This window comes from Arctopsyche grandis, chromosome 13, assembly GCF_051622035.1.
Source record: "Arctopsyche grandis isolate Sample6627 chromosome 13, ASM5162203v2, whole genome shotgun sequence".
NCBI classification, from domain to species: Eukaryota; Metazoa; Arthropoda; class Insecta; order Trichoptera; family Hydropsychidae; genus Arctopsyche; species Arctopsyche grandis.
In genome coordinates, this window is record NC_135367.1 from 19,350,205 (window position 1) to 19,370,980 (window position 20,776).

Here is a 20,776-nt window from a genome sequence, read left to right on the forward strand (position 1 = left end):
ATCTGGGAATAGTCTTCGAAAATAGTTGGAGTTTCAACATTCACATTGAGAATATCTGTGATAGGGCAACAAAAATCCTTGGATTCGTAATCCGTAATTCGTCCGAACTAGGGCTCACTGCCATTCGTCTCTTATATTGTACATTAGTTCGCAGTGTGCTCGAGTTTGGCTCCATTATATGGTCTCCCTATCAACTTCGTTACTCTCTAATGTTGGAACGAGTCCAAAGGAAATTCCTTAGATTTTTATATCTGAAGACATTTGGATTTTATCCATATCTGTTCCCTAGTGCCTTTGTCTTGGGATCTTTGGGTTTCAACTCCCTGGCAAAGAGAAGAGATTTATTTCTTGGGAAACATTTCGTAAAATTACTTAGAGGAGAGATTCACAATCCCACTATCCTGGAGAAACTAAAATTCTGGGCCCCGGAAAATCGTAGAGTTTTAAGAAAACATGATATATTTTTACCAATTAGGGCTAAATCAAACGTGCTCATGAACTCCCCCCTCTCGAGAGCTGTTCGACTCCTTAACTTACTGGCACATTACTTGGACCTATTCGATGCCAGTTATGTTGAGTTGGTGGAACACATCCTAAATAGCACGATATAAATTTTACAATCTTATTTCTTTGTTTTTATTTTGTGAAAATATTTTTTACTTGATTTTTATTATTTTTTTATGATGTTTTTTTTATTTATGATTTTTATTATTTTCTTATGTTTTTTTTTTATTTATGATTTTTATTATTTTTTTTATGATGTTTTTTTTGTAATTTTTATGATTTTTATTATTTGTATTAAAATCACATTGACGCTTTGGGGCAACCTGTCAAGTCTCTGTGGTATTGATTTTTTAAAATAAAATAAAATAAAATAAAATAAAATACGGCGGAAAGATGTGCATGCTAGTAGCGAGTGACTTCCGCTACAGTTGATGCAGGAGGGGCTTTCCCCTCCCACATGTAAAGCGGCCGCCCTTTGGCCAGTAGCGGTTCTTGGTCGAAGATATGACTCGCCTTTTAAGACGTAGTCGGCATTTTCCATCGACTGGCAATGGAGCGTCAAAAATTCGATGAGTTTGTGGTAAGTGCAATCCTCATATTTTGGCGCTTGAAGCTCCCATTGTCGAACCGTGTATCGATCGAGCTTCCTCGTGATGCACATGACCAAAATGTCGTCCCACGTTTCGACCGGGACGCCTAAGTTGGCCAGTGCACGGACATGCATGTTCGCATCGTCTATGCAACGATGCAAACTTGCGTAACTATTAGACGCAACTTGTTCCGCGTCTAATATTGCTCTAATATGGGACTGAACAACAATTTTTTTATTGTTGTAGCGCTGCTCCAGAATGGACCAAGCGCGGGAAAAGGAATCATCAGCTAACTCTAAGCCACTGACTACACGATTGGGTTCTCCCTTTAGGACTGCCAACAAGTATTGGAAACGGGCGATTTGAGAAGTTTCGCCGGCCATCGCGACCAAGAAGCGTTGCGAAAAAAGGGGCCAATTTTGGATGTTGCCCTCAAACGTGGGCAACTCCAACCGGGGCAATTTGATTGCTATATTTGATTGCGGTATGGGTGATTGCGGCACAGGTGTAATGGCGGATGCAGCGACATCTACCGGCGGAATGCCCAATTGCGGCTCCCGCACTCTGAGCATCTCCATACATCGCTCGAGGGCGATAAAATAGTCCGTTTCAAATTTGTCGATGACGGACTCAGAGGCCCGAGCCTCCGCTTCGTCCAGCTCGTCAAGCTGAGCTTGGACCGATTCGAACTCGGACAACAACGGTTTAATTAACTCAAGTCTGATTTTGAGCATGGAAATGCTCAGATCTCCCTCCAATTTGTTTGCATTTTTTGTTAAGCGTGAGCGAATACCTTTACGCGTTTTCCGATGCTCATCAGCCATCTTGTACGCGGTGAAAAGGGTAAACAAAGGACAATGGACACGGAAAACACAAAATGGACGCTGGCGACCAAAAATCACAGCAACAACAGAAAAATGCTAATTACGACCAACCTGGCTTAGACGACGTTGACAGACCAGCTCTGGAGGATTCGGCTATCGAAGGACCAAATGTACAGACTCCAGGGATGTTCAACTCGAGAGCACCCCGGAAGTCGGTTTCGTAGAAGCTCGTGGTAAGCGTGGGCGGGGCTGGTTTCCTCCAAGGGATCTACAGGTCGTCGTCTGCGGTCTGGTCTCTGCTGCTGTCGGCTCGGCTCGATGTATATCTCTCTCTCTCTCGTACAGTGTGCGTAAGTGAGGGTGATACGGGACAAAGGCGGGAAATTGAATAGTAATGAAAACAGGTTATAATTCTGTTTTGTAAGGTAACTGTATTTTATCTATATATATATATATATATATATATATATATATATATATATATATATATATATATATATACCCAGAGATCAAGCAGGGGGCAAAAAAGGGGGGGGGGGGGAGTCCGACTTGAAATTAGCGCGCACGTGTTCAAGAGGTTATGATAACCTCACTCAACCACGTGGCTACGTGATCTGACTTCGACGAAGAGAGACCAGGAATTCCTCACTTCTCACCGGACGTATACTGAAGCTGTACTTCCAGTATCGTCTGCCGATCAAGGCTGAGCTGATCGGGACTCGGTGGTGGGAACCAACTCGGTAGCGAACAGAGATGTTCACTCGACCGACGCGGAAAACGAATAGGAGGCGTGGACGCGCGCTCTGCGCCGATCTCCCTCCAAAACGGCTCCTTTGGTCGTAACGCCACGAAAGCTGACCATGAAGACTTGGTCGGAACAAGCGATTTGCGCGAGATCGTTTTTTGCGGAATAATCCGTTTACTAAATAAAATAAAAATTCGGATGTGACCAACCCATGACTTTATATCAAGAAAATAAAAATAATTTAAAAGGTCAAAATAAAATAATGAAATATTGTTTAAAAAAAAACACTACTTCATTTTTACGAATTCTGACTAAAACCTTATCAGTTCTAAGTTAGTACATAAGGAATACCAATATAAATTTTCAGCTTGATACGTTCTGGTGTGTGGGCATAATAGTGGTCACAGCATTTTTGACCTTTTTAAAAGGAAAAATCCCACCTCCGGTCATCACAATGCTACAAGAATGATACTTGAATTTTAACGGTTGCTTCCCAAATTTTATACATATGTATGTACCTTCGTATTAAGCTTAAACGTCTAGATATGAAATTTCAGTTCAATAAAAAAAAGGTTTCTGAGAAAACCATAAAAAACCTCGATTCTCTAGAGTACAAGTACTACTTCCGGTTCAGATAAAAATATTTCAAAAATATAAAGTTATAAAGATTATTATTTCTATTACAGGTAAAAAAATTTCAGTCCGATTCAATTAGCGGTTTGGGAGATAATTGAATTCAAAAATTTAAAAAAAGGGGATAAGGGGAGGTACCATTTCCGGTCAATTTAAATACATATTTGAAAAAAATTTACGTCCTGTCGATAAAAATTTAAGTCACCGATACTAAGTTTCAGTTCGATAGGACTAACGGTGTTCAAAAAATCCCCAAAATACACAGACACACACACATTTTTTCTAGATCATGAAAACGTGATCAGTAATCAATTCCGAGTTCGAATCAGTCAAGATCTCGAGTTCGAATTTTCGTAAAGTAAAAATTTGGATGTGACCAACCCATGTTAAAATTTTAAAGAAAACTACCCATAAAACTAAAATTTAGCTCTGGTAAAAATCTAATTTCCTATATTCATTTAAATTTCAGATTTCATCTAAAATATTGACGATATTGTTTTAAAGCTTGAAAAATCGGCAAGTGATTGCACCCATCTGTTTTAACTTTTTTTTTCTTTCGCTAATAGAATCGACTATCACTCTGTGTTTCAAGGATGAGAATAGAAATGAAATAATTTATTTCATTACACCGTTAGAATTACGAATAGATACTTAAAACAGTTGAAGAAATTAAAATTGATTGAAATTTAAAACTTGGCTGTAACAAAGGCAATGTTCGTGGCTTTCTTTTGGATTTCTTGAACAGCTCCTACTTTTTCTGATAGCATAACTGAACATCCAATCCGTTGCATCCAAATTTGTGTTCAGAGATTAAAACGCATTTCGATTTTTGAACGGTAATTAAATTTAGATTGCCCCTATCGCCCCCCTGGATCTATTCTTGGGTGTTTATAAATTGCTGACTTTTTGCTTTGATATGTTTCAGGCGGGCAAAGTGTGGGTGTCGTGTGAAGGGGAGAATCCAGCAGACAAAGAAAATATCGGTCCCATCCAATATATTCCTCGACGTGGATTCCCTGGATATTATTTTCCGTTCACTAATGTCGATGGATACCTCAGCCCTTTGGTCGCTGTATATTTCGAAAAACCCATGAGTAAGTATACATTTTATATAATATGAGGGAATTGCATGATTGGATTTAAAAAAAATGGTGGCAGAAGTGGGATTTTCCTAGCTTAAGGCAACCCTCACACCGGCGCGCAAAATTATGCGCGGGGTCAACGTCTTAAAACGTGTCGGGCAATGAATTCAACGAACTGATATGTGAGGTTATCGGATGCGGATGTGATATGTGCAGCCCACTAATCTAGTGGCGCGACACGTGACCCGCTTCATATTCATTGCGACCGCCTCAGCCCTAGAGTTTGGATGGGTGACCAGGTCAGGGTTTTTATTATTAAGCGGTGAACAGGGGCGGGGATGTGATTACAATGAGATCACATGCTGAATTGATCGATGCGGTTCGATTAAAATTGTGTAATTTTCAATTGGAAATTAAACAGTGGCGGCTCGTGAGAATTCATAGAGGGGGGGGGGGGCTGCAGAGATTAATCGGGATGTAATAGCTCGTTGATCATGTGATCAAATGCCAAAAATAGCATGCATTTGTACTATACTGGGAGGCTGCAGCCCCGCAGCCCATATAGACGAGCCGCCACTGAAATTAACTAATCTTGCGGAGAATGGGTAGCTGGGATTCTAGCAGGCAATACCGAGCGACCATGATAGTCAAATAAACTTAATGCATAGATTTATATAGCAAATTAAAATTTTATTATAAAGATATATCGTTATTTATGAAAACGTCGATAATTGCTAACAACGATCATTGTTGACGCCATCATTGTCGTATTTGAATAATTAGCCAGTGCAGCACTGGTATGAAACATTTTATATTTATATAAATTAATTTTGTATATATAATAATATATGTACATAGAATATAGAAAAATAGCAAAAACAATAGAAAACTGTTTTTTACTATAGAGGTCACGAGCCGTCGCGCAATTAAATGCACCTAAAATGTTTATATAATACCCTTTTGAAAATAAATCACAAGCTTATAAATTGACACCCCCTAGTACATCTTACTCGCACGCTCGCACTAGCAACCACGAAATAAACAGAATGAGAGAGAGAGTGAGCTACATAATACCTGCTTTAAATGTTATAGACGGTGCTTATTGTACGGTACGATCTTAAAACAAAATCCTGATAGGCATCCATATCTAGTGCATCTCACTCGCACGTAAAAGCAAAAAGGAAAGAGAAAGCGATAACAAGCACCCTTTTCAAATAAAATGCACAATCAATTATAGTGCACTCGGCCAATGAAGTACATATGTTAAATAAATAATACATAATTTTTTTTCAAAAATTTTTTTAAATTTCTTATTTTTTTAAATAGCATTTCTCGCTAGGATTTTGAAAAACATCGTAGCAGCCAAACTGTTAACTAAGTTTTTGTCATTTTGTGTCTGACGATGCACTCACTGTACTAGCATCTTATCTGAAATATTTATAAATGTATTGAATTATATATAATTACTTTATTTTTTTTTAAATTTCTTATCTATCACGTACTATTTGTAAAATATTATCAGTTAAATATCACAGCTATCATGCTTTATATCAATAGTTTATTTTTATGTTATTCCAATTAGAAATATCTAGCATTATGCTCATATTAACTATAGCGATTCTTAATTATTAACTCTATATTAATGCAAAGGAATTTTATTTATGGTAGGTATTATCCACTCTGTCATATCCAATTTAGGTTTTCACATTTTGATGTCATTTTAAAACAAATCGAGTATAAGTTTGTGCATTTTTTTTAGTGAAAATAAAATCCAGCTAGACCGGATGGATTTACAATCGTAGATTAGTGTTATAATTAATGTTAACTTTTACATTTCATGGTATTGTTGCGTAGGGGTGGGTTCAGGATCCAAATTAAAGGCCAAAGTCGCTTCAAAGTATTTATTCAACGATCCCAGAGGTCCATGCTGAACCACTGCTCACTCCAGAATATTAGATATACGTTGTGCACCTCCCTATAAAGGACAAGTTGTACAACCAATCCGTTAGTGTGTCTATTGTCTAAGCACCTAAAAGTCTACCCTGGCGAGTCTGTTGTTTACGCACGAATTCGCCCAGGTCTGTGAGAACCCCAGTGTATCCTTTGTCTGAGCACTTACTGAGTCCCATTAGCCTAATCCGGGGTGTCTATTTTTCACCCACGAATTCACTTAGACAATGGATACTCTCTCATGTTCCCACGTTACAATATTATAGTGTGTAAATAGTTTCTGATAAGATCAATAATGTTGCTAAATAGTGCTGGCTTGTTTACGAGTATTCAGTTGGGATAGAAACCTAGTGCATACATACAGCCTAGCTATAGATGAGCAATGAGCATACATACATTCAAACTCTAATGAGTGCACATCGAAACTTATTCGACAGGGTTTTGAATTCGTCTGAATCAAAGATTCATAGATACACTTATGTCTCATTGCTAATATTTCGCAGTGTACATACTTTGTATCACACAAATTACCTGCTTTAGAATCTGCTTTAGAGATTCTTTCGTTAATATTATGTATAAAATGTAAAATGTAAAATTTATATGAATTGTAAATAGGTTTTTGAGCCTTTATTCATATTATGCTATAAATTAATATTTAAATAAGATAATACTGTAATTACTAACAAAAATAAACATAATTTCAATATTTTATTTTTATTTTTTATTTTTATGACAACACATACCAGGAAGGTATTACAGGCATCTCCAATGCGCCTTCCTGGCCAATTACAAATATTGCAGCATTTTTCATTATATAAGTAACTGAATTACGAGACACTGAAAAACTCGCAAATCAATGAGACATCTATCAAATCGTACACAAACTTATTTATTGCACATTAATCAAACACAAATTATTGGTGACATATTGTATATATAGGAAGGATTTTGGCCAATTTTTACCGGGAACCTTTTCAACAATAAAATCAGAGAAAATTGGCAAACTCTGATAGGAAACGATCAACTTGGAGTCACAAATCCAGGTCTAACCAGCAGCATACTCTAAAAAATTCATTTTCACTCGAGGCCCGTCCCTGGGATCGAACCCGGCACCTCACGACGCTAAGCAGAAGCTTAACAACCGAGCTATGCTGCTGGCTAATAAATAAAATGATCAGTAGATCAGTAACTATTTATATAGATATTTATAAGATGTATTGCAAACATAATTTATTAACAATAAAAAGCATTTAATAATTAAAAATACATCAATCCTCATCCAGCTATTGATGTTTGGCTTTGGAAGTGTAGCTAATATCCCTTCCCTGTCAATCCATGGCCATCTATCCAGTGGGTATTTGTCTTTGTAGGTTGGATTAATACCCATTTGATGCACCTGGTTGTCACTCAAAGCTATTTACCTTGAATCGAATATTGAGTTGAATCTGAAGCCAATATCGAATATCTGTTTTTATGGGTGAATAATGCACTAGATGCACCTTAGTTATCTATCTAGTGGGTGCTGGTTTTGTATGGATAACATTGTCACACCTCAGCTACCATGTGAAGTTGTTATCATATGATTGTGAGTTGGTTAACAGTTTTAATGTTGTCACTCCTCAGTCATCCACCCACTACATAGATATTTGACTTTGTATATACTACATGGATACATATGTTTACTTGATATCAATCAACTTCGTTCGGGTGAATAGTTCATATTGTGTCGCTCCATAGCCATCCAATTAGTGGGTGGATGGTTTTGGAGCTTGGAGATTTGCAGCTGGGATATATGCTGATGGTTTTATGTTGTTTTTTTTCCAGGGGGGATAGTGATCAACATCGAGTGCAAGATTTGGGCAAAGAATATCCACCACGACCACCACGAGCAGCCTGGCTTGGTGCACTTCGAGCTGTTGGTGGACTAGGGGGTGCGCCACCGTATGTTGCCTTAGTTTGGCGCCTGCGCTTTTATTGCTTTACTAGTGTTTTACCCGACGAAATACCATCGCATGGGCTATGGCATATTAAGTTATTAAATAAAAAAAATTAAAATAAATGTGTCGGTGCTGTGTTCGATCCGCACGCGGTCATATTTTTTTCCAAATACCTTTTAAATCTATTTAATTTAATATGAAAAAAATATAAAATCTACCTACCTACCCACATATAAACAATATAAAACACTAATAATTAAATAAATTTTCAATAGATGGCGCTAAATGCTGAGAGACTAATTTGCCTAGAGGAAACATTGGTAGCAAACAGTATATATAGAAGTTTTTTTCTTTCGTAGTTATATTCGTACATTTCGTTGGCAGTGTTTGGTACATTAGCTGTGACGTTCATATTTATGTATGTTGAATCGAAACGACTATTATAGTACGGCGAGCGTTATCGCAGATACACAGACACACAGACGGAATAGCGATCTTTTATATATGATTAATATACTTATATTAAGAAAATTATTTTCACAAAGATATTTTAAGGATATACCTTTTTTTCTGTATAATATTTAAAATGTAACGTGTGCATATGTACTATCATAAAAAGTGTTCATAATTTTTTGAAAAAATCGGTTCAAATGATAAAAAAAATATGATGACGGTTTAAGTTATCGTAATAACTCTTTAATAATAAGATTGCGTAAAAACAAAAAAATCGGTGAATGTATGTATGTAAAGTAAAATGGGTCGAACTGAATCAAATAAATTTAAGTAACAGTAATACGCTGAGTTTGCATATAAAACAAATGTCTCAAAGAAAATGTATTAAAATCGAATTATATCATAAATCTGTTTTTCTTATGACTTATAATTATTAGTTGCAAATAAAGTTCTGATTTTATCAACTGTTTATAATATCACACGTTTTCTTAAACACACTGTAATCACCCATAATTCCTATAACTCCCTAGTGACATTTTTAAATGACAATGCTTTTATATTATATACCGACGAACAATACTCATGCACCATCTATTAAAATGCATTTATCTAATGTCAACTAATCTATATGAAAAAACAAATATTTGTATTATTAGCTTGCACATGCAGTTACTTCGTGGGAGCTCATTGAAACTAATTTCAAAATGTGATGAAATAACACCAACTTAAGTATTATTATGATATTACACACTAACACACCCGAATAATTCATAAACCGTTCCCGGAAGAATACACTCAATAGTGGTGCAGTCTCAAGAAATCCTAATTTTCAAAGGCGCTCAAGAAGAACTCACACAATGGAATTCCAATTCGAAGGGCTCATACAGTTAGGGCAACTGTTGATCTCCTAAGTTAACTAGTTGGATTGATTTCAAACGTCAAAAGTGAATTAGATAGAGCCAAACTAAGAAAAGCTAATCTTAGTGTGTCAACAAATCGAAATTAATTAAAATATATATGCTATTTTATATGCTTTATCAAACAAATCTCCATACGTAAATGTTTATCAATAAAAACGATATTAACTCCTCAAACCTCTAATATTTGGCTCATTTTGTATAATTCATGAATTTATTTCATTATTCTAATTAAATTAGTACACGATTAAAACGATGTACATATTTCTTCATATTAAGAAATTTGAGAATCATATTTTTTTTATTTTATTGTTGTATCGTTAAATATGGTGACATAGTGGGTCATGTTGTGAATATTGTAAATCACATCTATACACATTTGTTTGATATGATGTTGATTCATGTATAGGTAAAATAAATGTTAAATAAAAAACAGTTAGAAACTGACAAAAATTATTTGTTTTTGAAAAGAAAATATCAAGGTCTCCTAGTTATGTATGTATGTATATGGTAAATATCTATTTCGATAGAGTTTATAATATTGTATAACATTGCAACTGATCAATAAATATGATGTCTATAGAGTGTTTGTAATGAGATAAGATAAGATTGCTTATGTAAATCGAAATACTTAAATGGATACATCATAATTATGGGAAAATGCACGCAATAAACCATATAAAATTATAGGATATAGCAATATTATGAAAATACTAGGTAGAATTTACTACAGATTGATAAAAATTTAAACCAGGAGATTTTATCTCCTGGGTTCACAATAAAAATTTTAACTAATTGGAATCACACAAAATATATTTTTATCTCTATATTTTAGCCGAAATTTTGCTTAGAAGTTGTCCATAAATGAGGTTCCACCCAAATGAAGGAATAGGGTTGGTATGATTTGTGATGAGGGGGGTGATAAAAAATGTAAAGTCACAAATCCAATATAAAATCATTTATTTGAGAATAAAATATTTTCTGAATATTACATATATAATTTTCATCGTCACTATAAAAGAGAGGGGATCAAAATGTGAAACAACTAAGTTAAAAGTTTTTGTGATGAAATCTGATGATGGGGGGAGAAAATGTCGAAAAAATTCAAAATCAATTTATTGAGACTTAATGTTGGTTTTTTAAAAAACTTAAAAATCCATTTTGCCATAAACTTGCGTAAAATCGATCATACAAAGAAGTAAAAATCGATCATATAAATACATATAAATAAAAATCAATCATATAAAGAAGTAAAAATCAATTATATTGTGATATCTAGAGTTATTATATTATATGCGTATAGTTCGGTGGTTATCCCGCATAAAACGATCTCGCGCACGTCCCCAAAATCTCGACCACAGAACGTCTGGCACCCAAAAATTCCATTCATCGCGAACTATCATACTGACAATAATTAGAGCTCCAGATATTCCGTAACGATTGTCGTGTGCCCTATATATCACAATGTGCGAAATAATCCGTTTACCTATACGTATGTATTTAATTTATTTACTTGCCGCAATTTACAATTAACATATAATTTTCGGGTCTACCTCACGGGCCCGAAAGTGAAACGCCCGAAAACGCAAGATCGAAAATCGAAAGATTAAAAAAAAATGGTGCATGGTAAACGGTACATACTCACGTACATACTCACTTAATTTGCGCGAGCAGGATACAACAGGAACAAGAGGAACATGCTTTTCCTCCCGTATTCTGCGCGCGCACATTAACACGGGAGGAAAAGCATGTTTCTCTCGTTCCTGTTGTATCCTGCTCGCGCAAATTAAGTGAGTATGTAGCGTTTACCATGCACCATTTTTTTTTTGATCTTTCGATTTTCGATCTTTGCATTCTGATATTTGCGTTTTCTGTAATTTAACATTCTGTCAAATCACGGAGACCGATATAATATATATGAGTGGCATGCGGTGAAATTATCTCTCTTTTTGTCATACAGCCTTGTTTAATGTGCGCGCGCAGAATACGGGAGGAAAAGCCTATTCCTCTTGTTCCTGTTGTATCCTGCTCTCGCAAATTTAGTGAGTATGTACCGTTTACCATGCACCCTTTTTTTATCTTTCGACTTAAGATCTTTTGATTTTCGACTTTGCCTTCCGATATTTGCGTTTTCGGGCGTTTCACTTTCGGGCCCGTGAGGGAGACCGATAATTTTCATATGTACTAAAGCAACATTCTAATATAAAATCATATAAAGGATCCACGCAGTGTAAAGGTTAAAAATATCAAACAAAAACGCAAAAAAAAATTGCGAAAGGTGAATGGTCGTGTATTGCGGGTAAATGCGCAGTAATCACACTGCCAGTTGGCACCACTGCTACCTTTAATACTTGACAGTCATCTGTACAGCGAGTGATAGCTCTCCGTCTCGCTCGCGCACTCCAACACACACACCGGCGAGAGAGGGAGACGGCGACACTCGCACAGCGCTTCCGTGTCAGTGAGAGAGTCAGTGTCTTGCAGTCGGTGCGCGTCGCCATCAGTTGAACATATTGAAAATGTGCCGAACGGCGTTGCTGGTCTTAGTGGCTGTGGCTGCGGTGGTCGCGGGCCCCTCGGGGTCTCAGCCCCCCGCCGTGCCCGTCCCCGCCCCCGCCCCCGCTCCCGCCCCCGTGCTACCCGAGTTGGCCCCCGCCTCTGTCTCCGACGTTCCGGCTCCTGCTGAACAGCACGTCCCACCCCAAATAAGTAAGGAACATCAGTATCGCCTTTTAGGTTATGTTTCAGGGTGACAGCGGACGCAGACTCCGGCTGCGGATGGGGCCCATCGCTTGTGAAATCACAGCTGCGTCATTCACACCCAAGGTCGCGTCTAATCACAACATATGCACCCCATATACTCCCTCCATACTACATACTTCATACTACGTATTCATTATTTCGGCTTATCTAAAAAGTGTCGGTAGGTAGGTAAGTGGGTGTACAACAAAGTATTTAAACTACCGACTGGTCGTATTGTTGAAATGATTCATTTTTCAAATCGCGCATTACTCATTGCTCGGTTGTGAAATGCCTTTAACGAGTAATTGATGTCATCCGCACACAGTCATGGTGCGAAGTTTTGAAAATCCATTTCAGGATGGGAAGTCGGCCGCTGCTTGTCTTTGTAACAGCTGATTATACAACACTTCTTGACTGTTTATCGTCGTCGGATGCAACTAGGAACAAATCTTGAGAATTGCTTATTGCGTCTCTTTGAGATTGAAAATATTCCGACATATTCTTTTTGTATCATATCAAGCATTTTTCTTTCGTATGGTGTCTGCTAAATTCATTAAATGCATTTCAAGAACCTAAAGATAAGACATTTTGTATCCGTTGATAAGGCTTCTCTTATATGAAAAGAAGAATATTTAATTGGGCCGCTCGTCATGGTATGAATTTTCAAGAATGAACTCTATTTTGCAATCGTTTCTTAAATTATTTTAAAAAAATGATACAATTAGCTTCATTGTTGCAGTGGGTAAGTAAAAAAAAGTTTAAAAAATTGAATATTAAGAAGACTAGTCCACTGGTTTTGAACTATTGTCTTTAACCGTTTGCCTGCGGCCGTCTTCTATGGAAGCTTTGGGCGACAAGTCTGTAGCGCGGCCGTCTTCCATAGAATTTCTGAACTTTGCACGGGATTTTGAGGCTTATATGCGCCTATTTCAACTGTTTTAAGGTTCAAAATTGGTTGAATATATTACTGAGTTGAATGCCATCTATTCAATTTGCTTAAAATGAATATATACCAGTCTAAAATTGGTTTTTTGTGGAACCAGACTGAAAGCTCGTTTATGTGACGTCACGTCTTCATACAACTATAAAGAATGATTATTTGACAATTAATCCAAAACTACGAGATATATTATGTATTTTATTGTTTAAAATAATACTATATGTGTTAATTAACATATCTGGTTACTTGAGTAAATATTAAAATCTGTATTTAAGGTCGAAAACTCGATTGCCAAATTCGCCAAAAAGGTGCCGCGCACATGGCTTGGTTTCTATATATAGTTTTTAGGCCATATAGCACGAAGAGGAAAAGCTGGTTTTGGTCAGTGGTGTGGAAAGAGGAAGAGGCAGGTCTCCGACAAATACGAGCAATTATGGGCTCTTTATAGTGTGTGTCCGAATTCAGGAATATATTGAATCAGCTTGTCAGGCAGAAAACGTTTTTATAATCATGATCCTCAAAAATGAGAGGCACACGACTACAATAAATACAAATTTAAATTTCAAATCTCGGTCGTATATAAGCGAGAGTATTTTTACTGTTATACAAAATTCATTATGTGAATATTGAATCGAGATATTTTTCTATGATTATTTTCTACCGTCGATTAAAATAATGTATGATGATTATATGCGGGGTTACCCACATATAAATATTCCGAATCGCTCGTACAAAATGCGTAACAATAATAAAATAATCACTGCAATCGTGCGAGCGCCATTCAATTTTTTATATGTATAACATTTACATATATTATTATAAATCACATGACTTGTTCGACGAGAAAAATCAATCTAGCAGATAAAACATTTATCAGATTATCATTGAGCGTCGTAATACATGTGTTCTGTGGGCTGATTCTGTGTGCAAATTTATTCAAATGTGATAAATTTCAGTGGAAAAATCGCACCGTGTAGGACTATGGGATTATGTTGCAGGACGCGCGAGACCATTGCATTATTACAATTCCGGAATACGTGCACATAATCATCACTATCATGGTTAGTACGAGTAGCTGTTTGAAAATCAAGGGGGATATTTCGTATTCGACTAGTTCGTCTGTATTAGAAAATCTATTGTAGTTGAATTTGCGATAAAAATTTAGTACATGTTTTGTTTTTGTCTTGTCTCGTCATTCGATACCGCCGAATAATCATAAAAATACTTGGAATATTGGATTTGGAAGCACGGCGATTATCTTCCGATGTTTACACATACGACATATCATTTTCTTATCAGTTTTGATTTCACTTATTGGTTGGTTCATGTGCATTTTCACTTGTGGTTAAGTTTTGAGTCACAAATATGAAACTTACACTTTGAAATGCGCGTGGATTGAGTATTTATCATCGTTATGCGTCTGTATGGCGTTCTTTGTTTGATCACAAGTTATGAATAATCATTTTTTTTTCTTTGTCCGTCTATCGGCGAATGCCACTTGCATATTTGCCATTTACATTGACTTTTTTTTGTCGTACTTTTTTCGCAATCCATTCGTATGTTTCAGAATGTGAAGCTTGAACTTGCCGATATGTTCATGACTGTTTGTTGAATGTATGTATACATCGACTGATTTATGTTTGTCCTCATCTTTGACCTTTTAGATAGGAAAGTATCAGTTTTATAGACTGAATTGTTCATTTGACTAACTGTGTAATGTATCGTTATGGATAGTGAATTGGGATTTGTTAATGATTATAAAATTTTGTATTGAAATAAATTGTTGTATTCTAATATTTGTCTTATCGATAAGTCATACATACATAACATATGTGTTTAATTGTAATAATTTTTGTTTTTTTAGTATTTTATAACTAACTTATATTATATTCTAGATTTTATAAATATAATATACATACTTTTATATTATATTGTAAAGTAATACATATAACTCGTTATTGTATCTGTTTACACTTATCATACATTTATCAACACTAAAGGAACGTTTTGAATTTCAATTACGCCCATTTGTGGTGATGTACATATTTATGCAGTATGATGTAATAAAATATGTTTTTTTTTTAAATAAATTTCTCATTTTAAAAAGATAAAAATATTTATTAGATTATATTATATTTTCATACATCTAATACATATACATATAATTTCGAAAGAGACTTTGTATGTAGCTATTGTTTGTTCGTAGAAAAACAAATGAGTATTTGAATAAAATAAAACTATTCAAATAAATTTAATAAAATGTTTACTATTAGATTGGCCATGTTTAAGCAGTTTATCTTACAAAAACCGAGCGAAACCGGGTAAAACACTAGTTATTTATAAATAAAAATGAATATTTGTTTGTATTTTATATATATGTTTGTTACAGTTAAAGTGTATCGTCCAGTTGTAATATATTTTGACTAGTTGAAATATATTCACTAACCTGGTACCAACTACTGTTACAGTTTCAGTTGTAATATATGTATTGACTAGTTGGAATAGTTTATCTCGGGCCATTTGTATGTACATATGATCTTTTGTATGTGTGATCAATGATTTTTATTTGTATATATGTTAGAGTTGAAGTGTATATTTCAGTTGTAATATATTTTGACTAGTTGAAATATATTCCAACTAACCTGGTACCAACTACCGTTACAGTTTCAGTTGTAATATATGTATATTAACTAGTTGGAATAGTTTTTCTCGGGCCATTTTTATGTAGATATGATCTTTTGTATGTGTGATCAATGATTTTTATTTGTTAAGAGTTGAAGTGTATATTCCAGTTGTAATATATTTTGACTAGTTGAAATATATTCTATCTAACCTGGTACCAACTATCATTATAGTTGAAGTTTATTTTCAGTTTTAACATATTTTGACTAGTTGGAATATATTCCGTCTAACCCACATAAAGCTAATTCATATGGCGAATTACATTCCGATTGGCAAAATATATTATAACTGAAAATACAGTTCAACTATAAGTCAGTAGCAGGTAAGATAAAGGTTAGGTTTTCATGAAAACGTCACTCGATTAAATAAGTTGAGTTAGAAAGTCCCATTTTTGTTTTGAACACATTATTAGAGTTATCGTAATACGGTACTCATTACTTTATTTGTAACTAGTCGTTTTACCCGACTTCGCTCGGTATTTGTAATATAAACAGCTTAAACATGGCGAATCTAATAGTAAATATTCATTGTGTTTTTTTATTAAATTTATTTCAATCGAAAAAAAAATATCGAATCGTCATCATAGAAACTTTGTTTTGTTTTCGATGTTCCCAACCAAAAATACTTACAAAAATATATACAAAGTCTCTTTCTAAATTATATATTAGATACTTAACATTTATTAACCTCATTATTGAATTCTAAAGCATTCGTAAAAACATCAGAGGTGTCAAAACTTAACTGTTATATTACAACTGGCGCACATTGTTGAAAGTGTATTTGCGCTTGTAGAGATATAATTTACCAGTTGAATCGTATCCGAATATGAATGACCTAAAACGCCAGTTGGAATATATTACAACTGAAAATACACTTCGATTGTAACATATTTAGTATATTTTAACACATACATATGTAGGTAGTGGCAAAAAAAATTATAATAGTAAAATATTATTTTCAGAAACTTCAACAGCCATTCCTACTACACCTGAACCAGTAACGACCACTACTGTAGCTCCTACGACAACTACTGCAGTGCCACCGACAACAACCACTGCTCCCGTAACGCCCGTTCCACCTCCGGAAAAGGGAAAATGGGCCTATACCGAGAAGAACAGCAGTATCGCTTGTGTGATCGTACAAATGGCGATGCAATTTAATGTGACGTATGCTGATAAAGGTAAATAACCAATTATTTTAATGTTTTACTTTCAAGGTATCTTTTCAAAGCGTTTATGGGGGGGGGGGGGGGCTAAAGGAATGAAATGGCGGTGTGGTTCAATGCACGCTGTTTAAACTGTTTTACATAACGGCCGGGAAGGAAGTGAAGTGGCAACCACCAAAATCTCAACTCACTGGATGGGGACTCAAACTCGGCCGTGACGTGGAGCCCCTACTCATTGTTTAAATAACAGCTCAGTGGTTAGCGTGTAATACTAATTACTGAGGGGCCACAGGTTCGATCCCTGAATGGGTATTACTAGCCAGACCTCAGATATGTGTCTTCATAGTGTTGCGTAGGGGTGGGTGGAGGATCCAAGTAAAAGGCCAAAGTCGTTTCACAGCATTTATTGGTGATTAAGGAGATACACGCACTGGCAGTGCTCCGTCCAGAATGTCTTGATATCGCCTAAGTACCGCCTTATAATGGATATGTCGCTCAGGGCATCTTCGACGTCTGGTTACTTCCCTATTATTTAGGCATGTACCCGGATGTGTATTCCCACGACACTCAGTCCCACGCTATCGGTCACTTCTGAGAAGGGACCAATAGCGGCCAATTCGGTGGCCATTGCTTAGCCTACTTGCACTTAGTCTGGAGATAATCCTTGAAACCAATTATAACGGTCACACAGTCTCTGGGATGCTACTCGGCCTAATCCGTTTGCACTTACTCGGCGGTGTACGTAACAATAGTAATTTTTTAATTTAAATAAATAAATTAGAACTTTGCTCTGCTCAAGCAGGCAAATTTATTCGGATGAAAGTTTTTGAAAGATGATGTTAATTTTATTTAGATAAAAAAATTTTTGAAGACATAGCGAAGCGTAATAATTGATTTTTGAGCGTAAAGCGCGAGCCTCACTACTAAACAAGTACCAAATTAAAATTATTTTTTAAACAAGAAGGGAACGATATATTGTTTAATTATTACTACCAAATTAATGGACATCTAATATTACTGTTGAATATTTTCTATGAACTGAAATTTTTATTCTGACTTATTAAAATATATACATATAGTGCAAAAGGACATGTTTTGGTTGACAGTGAAAGAAGAGAACATTGTTTGTTATATTTCCGCTAGTTTTAGATAATATTTTATTTATATAAAGTGTTAGCAATACGGGGCCCATTGGCGACTATGTCCCGCTCCAAAATGATTATGTCTCAAATACCACCCGCCCTATATATGTATATACATACATATATATATAAATAATTCTAAATGACGAAGGAATTTAATAAACGAATTGTATATGAAACTACATATTTTTAAAATTTCATTGTATGTAATTGGTGTATATTTTTAAGTAATCTGTGCGGTTCTTATATAAAGTTGTTATGCAATACTTCTGTCGTAAAAATAATACTTTGTCATTAATTAGTCTGGCTTCACAATTTTTCTTTTTGGTTGAATGTTTCATGTGAAAAAGCTATTTTTCCAAAGACTTTATGTGTCTAAGTACTGTTAAGCTGCTTCTTAAATATTTCCTATTATTCTAGTCAACACTTTGTATGGCAATATTTATTTTTATTGATAATCACTATCCAATATATGTACATATTTTAATATTATACTGTAATACATATATTAATTAGTCAACAACTGATGGTTGCGTTAATGCTAACCACTGAGAGTTTACCGGGTTTCTTGGTTGATCTCGATTGACAAGAATTTATTCCGAAAATTTCTCAATCAATGTTATATAATAGTATATGTAATATAAAAGTGGAACCATCTGCTATGCCACTTTTCCCAAGTATGAAAAAAAAATGATGTAATACATTTTGAATGCTGAATCTAACATTTCGGTGATTACTTTGACAAAATTCGTGTTTGCATGCTATAAGAAAGTTTTAATGTATGTATTTTTGGTTTGGTTCTGTAAATTTGTTTTTTTTATTGCATTTTTATTTATTACCTTTCAGAATTTAAAGATCAATATGCCGTGTTTGATCTGCCCAACAGCAATATGACTACAGTAATAAAAGGTAGCTGTGATAATACGACACAGTTCATAACCATTCAATGGCCATCATCTGAGAATAACACGTACAATAATTTAACCGTATCATTTATGAAGAATACTACCATCGACAAATATTCGTTAACACATATGAAGTTTGAGTTAGTTCTGGATCCCATCACTTTCCCGAATGTCAGCGGTTAGCAAATTTATTTATTATTCATTATGCTTTCAGTTCTTGTCAAATATTTATTACAATTTTTTATTTTAAAATTAATGTATAGGTAATAACTCCTTCGAATTGAATTATTCCGATGAAATGTTCACAATTTCATCTCAACGAAGCTACCGTTGTGCCAAAAACCAAGAGATTGTTTTGGAACCGACAAGCACCAACAAAAATTCGACTGTATCTATTAAAGATTTCCAAGTACAAGCTTTCGCCACTGATAAGGGAACATCCTTCGGATATGGTAGTATTTATATATGTAATACATGGCTATTATTGTAATGTAACATGTGCTAATTATTTTTTGCTATTCTAGCTGACGATTGTGATTACGTTGATGTACCCGATATTGTGCCGATCGCTGTCGGTTGCGCTCTCGGAGGTCTCGTCCTCATCGTTCTCATTGTGTATCTGGTGGGTCGCCGTAACAGACAAGCCCGTGGTTACCTTTCAATGTAAGCAGCATTTGTTGTCGGTGTCTAGAATACCGATGGAGTAATAGGTGATGAATTAGTTGAATATTATTGAACAATTTTTGTATGGCGTTTCTAAAATCGAAAAAAAAATGGACGAGAGCTAATTTTATTCAAAGAGAAAGTGCGAATAATCCATATTATGTTTTCATGTTTTAATATCGTTAGAGGAAAGAGTTCAACTTTGTTTAAAATTGAATATGTTATTCTTTTTTCGTTGTAATTCTGTGTATTTAAAAAAGACATGTGTTTGAAACTTATATTAAGATGTAGCATTTTTTTAAAAATTTTATGTAATTATTTTAAATTAAATAATTTAGACATTTGTATTTACAATTGTATGTGATTTGTGATTATGAAAATAAAAATATCGTTTTATATAAATCCGATTTTGGTTCAACTTTTTATTGAATTATTTGTAGTTTCAACACATGTTTGTATGTTAATTTTTTTTTTTGTATCTATCGGTTATACAAGGTGTTTTTTTTTTCTTTTATATCTATTCAAATTAAATAGTTTGGTATAAATATTTTAATGCATCCACTCATTTTTTATATTTTTTTTTTATATATACATATATAATATAATTCAGTGATTTGAATATGTGATTTGTTCCTTTTGTGAATTATTAGCGGGCATAATAATTATCCGAGGAGTTACTTGTGTTGGGGTTTTCGTAAAGCTTAGAAAAACTGATTGTTTTAATGATAAATATTATATACTTTCAGTCCTCTTATTGAAAAGTATATGGCAGTTTTAGTGCTTTTGATAAAAATTAAATTCGCCATAAAAATATTTTACACATATGTATATTTTTCTAATAATAAATTGTTAATATGTTACAAATGGACCATAGGTATTTCCAGCATTTTCCTATTTTAGGC

General features: G+C 34.8%; 1 protein-coding gene across 1 annotated transcript; it reads left to right on the forward strand.

The window, feature by feature from the left end:
- The first annotated feature begins 11,944 nt into the window (after positions 1–11,944).
- LOC143921389 (LAMP family protein lmp-1-like) lies at positions 11,945–20,705 on the forward strand. The gene is made up of 5 exons (XM_077444661.1): positions 11,945–12,344; positions 16,961–17,179; positions 19,153–19,389; positions 19,475–19,663; positions 19,736–20,705. Exons 1-5 carry the CDS (start codon positions 12,155–12,157, stop codon positions 19,876–19,878), a joined length of 978 nt encoding a protein of 325 aa, XP_077300787.1. The 5' UTR covers positions 11,945–12,154; the 3' UTR covers positions 19,879–20,705.
- Positions 20,706–20,776: the final 71 nt, after the last annotated feature.

Excerpts from the sequence above, each read along its gene's own strand:
- LOC143921389 (XM_077444661.1), top strand. The coding sequence starts at position 12,155 with ATGTGCCGAACGGCGTTGCTGGTCTTAGTGGCTGTGGCTGCGGTGGTC. Across the intron at positions 19,390-19,474 it reads CACTTTCCCGAATGTCAGCG|GTAATAACTCCTTCGAATTG; the intron begins GTTAGCAAATTT and ends ATTAATGTATAG. Across the intron at positions 19,664-19,735 it reads GGGAACATCCTTCGGATATG|CTGACGATTGTGATTACGTT; the intron begins GTAGTATTTATA and ends TTGCTATTCTAG.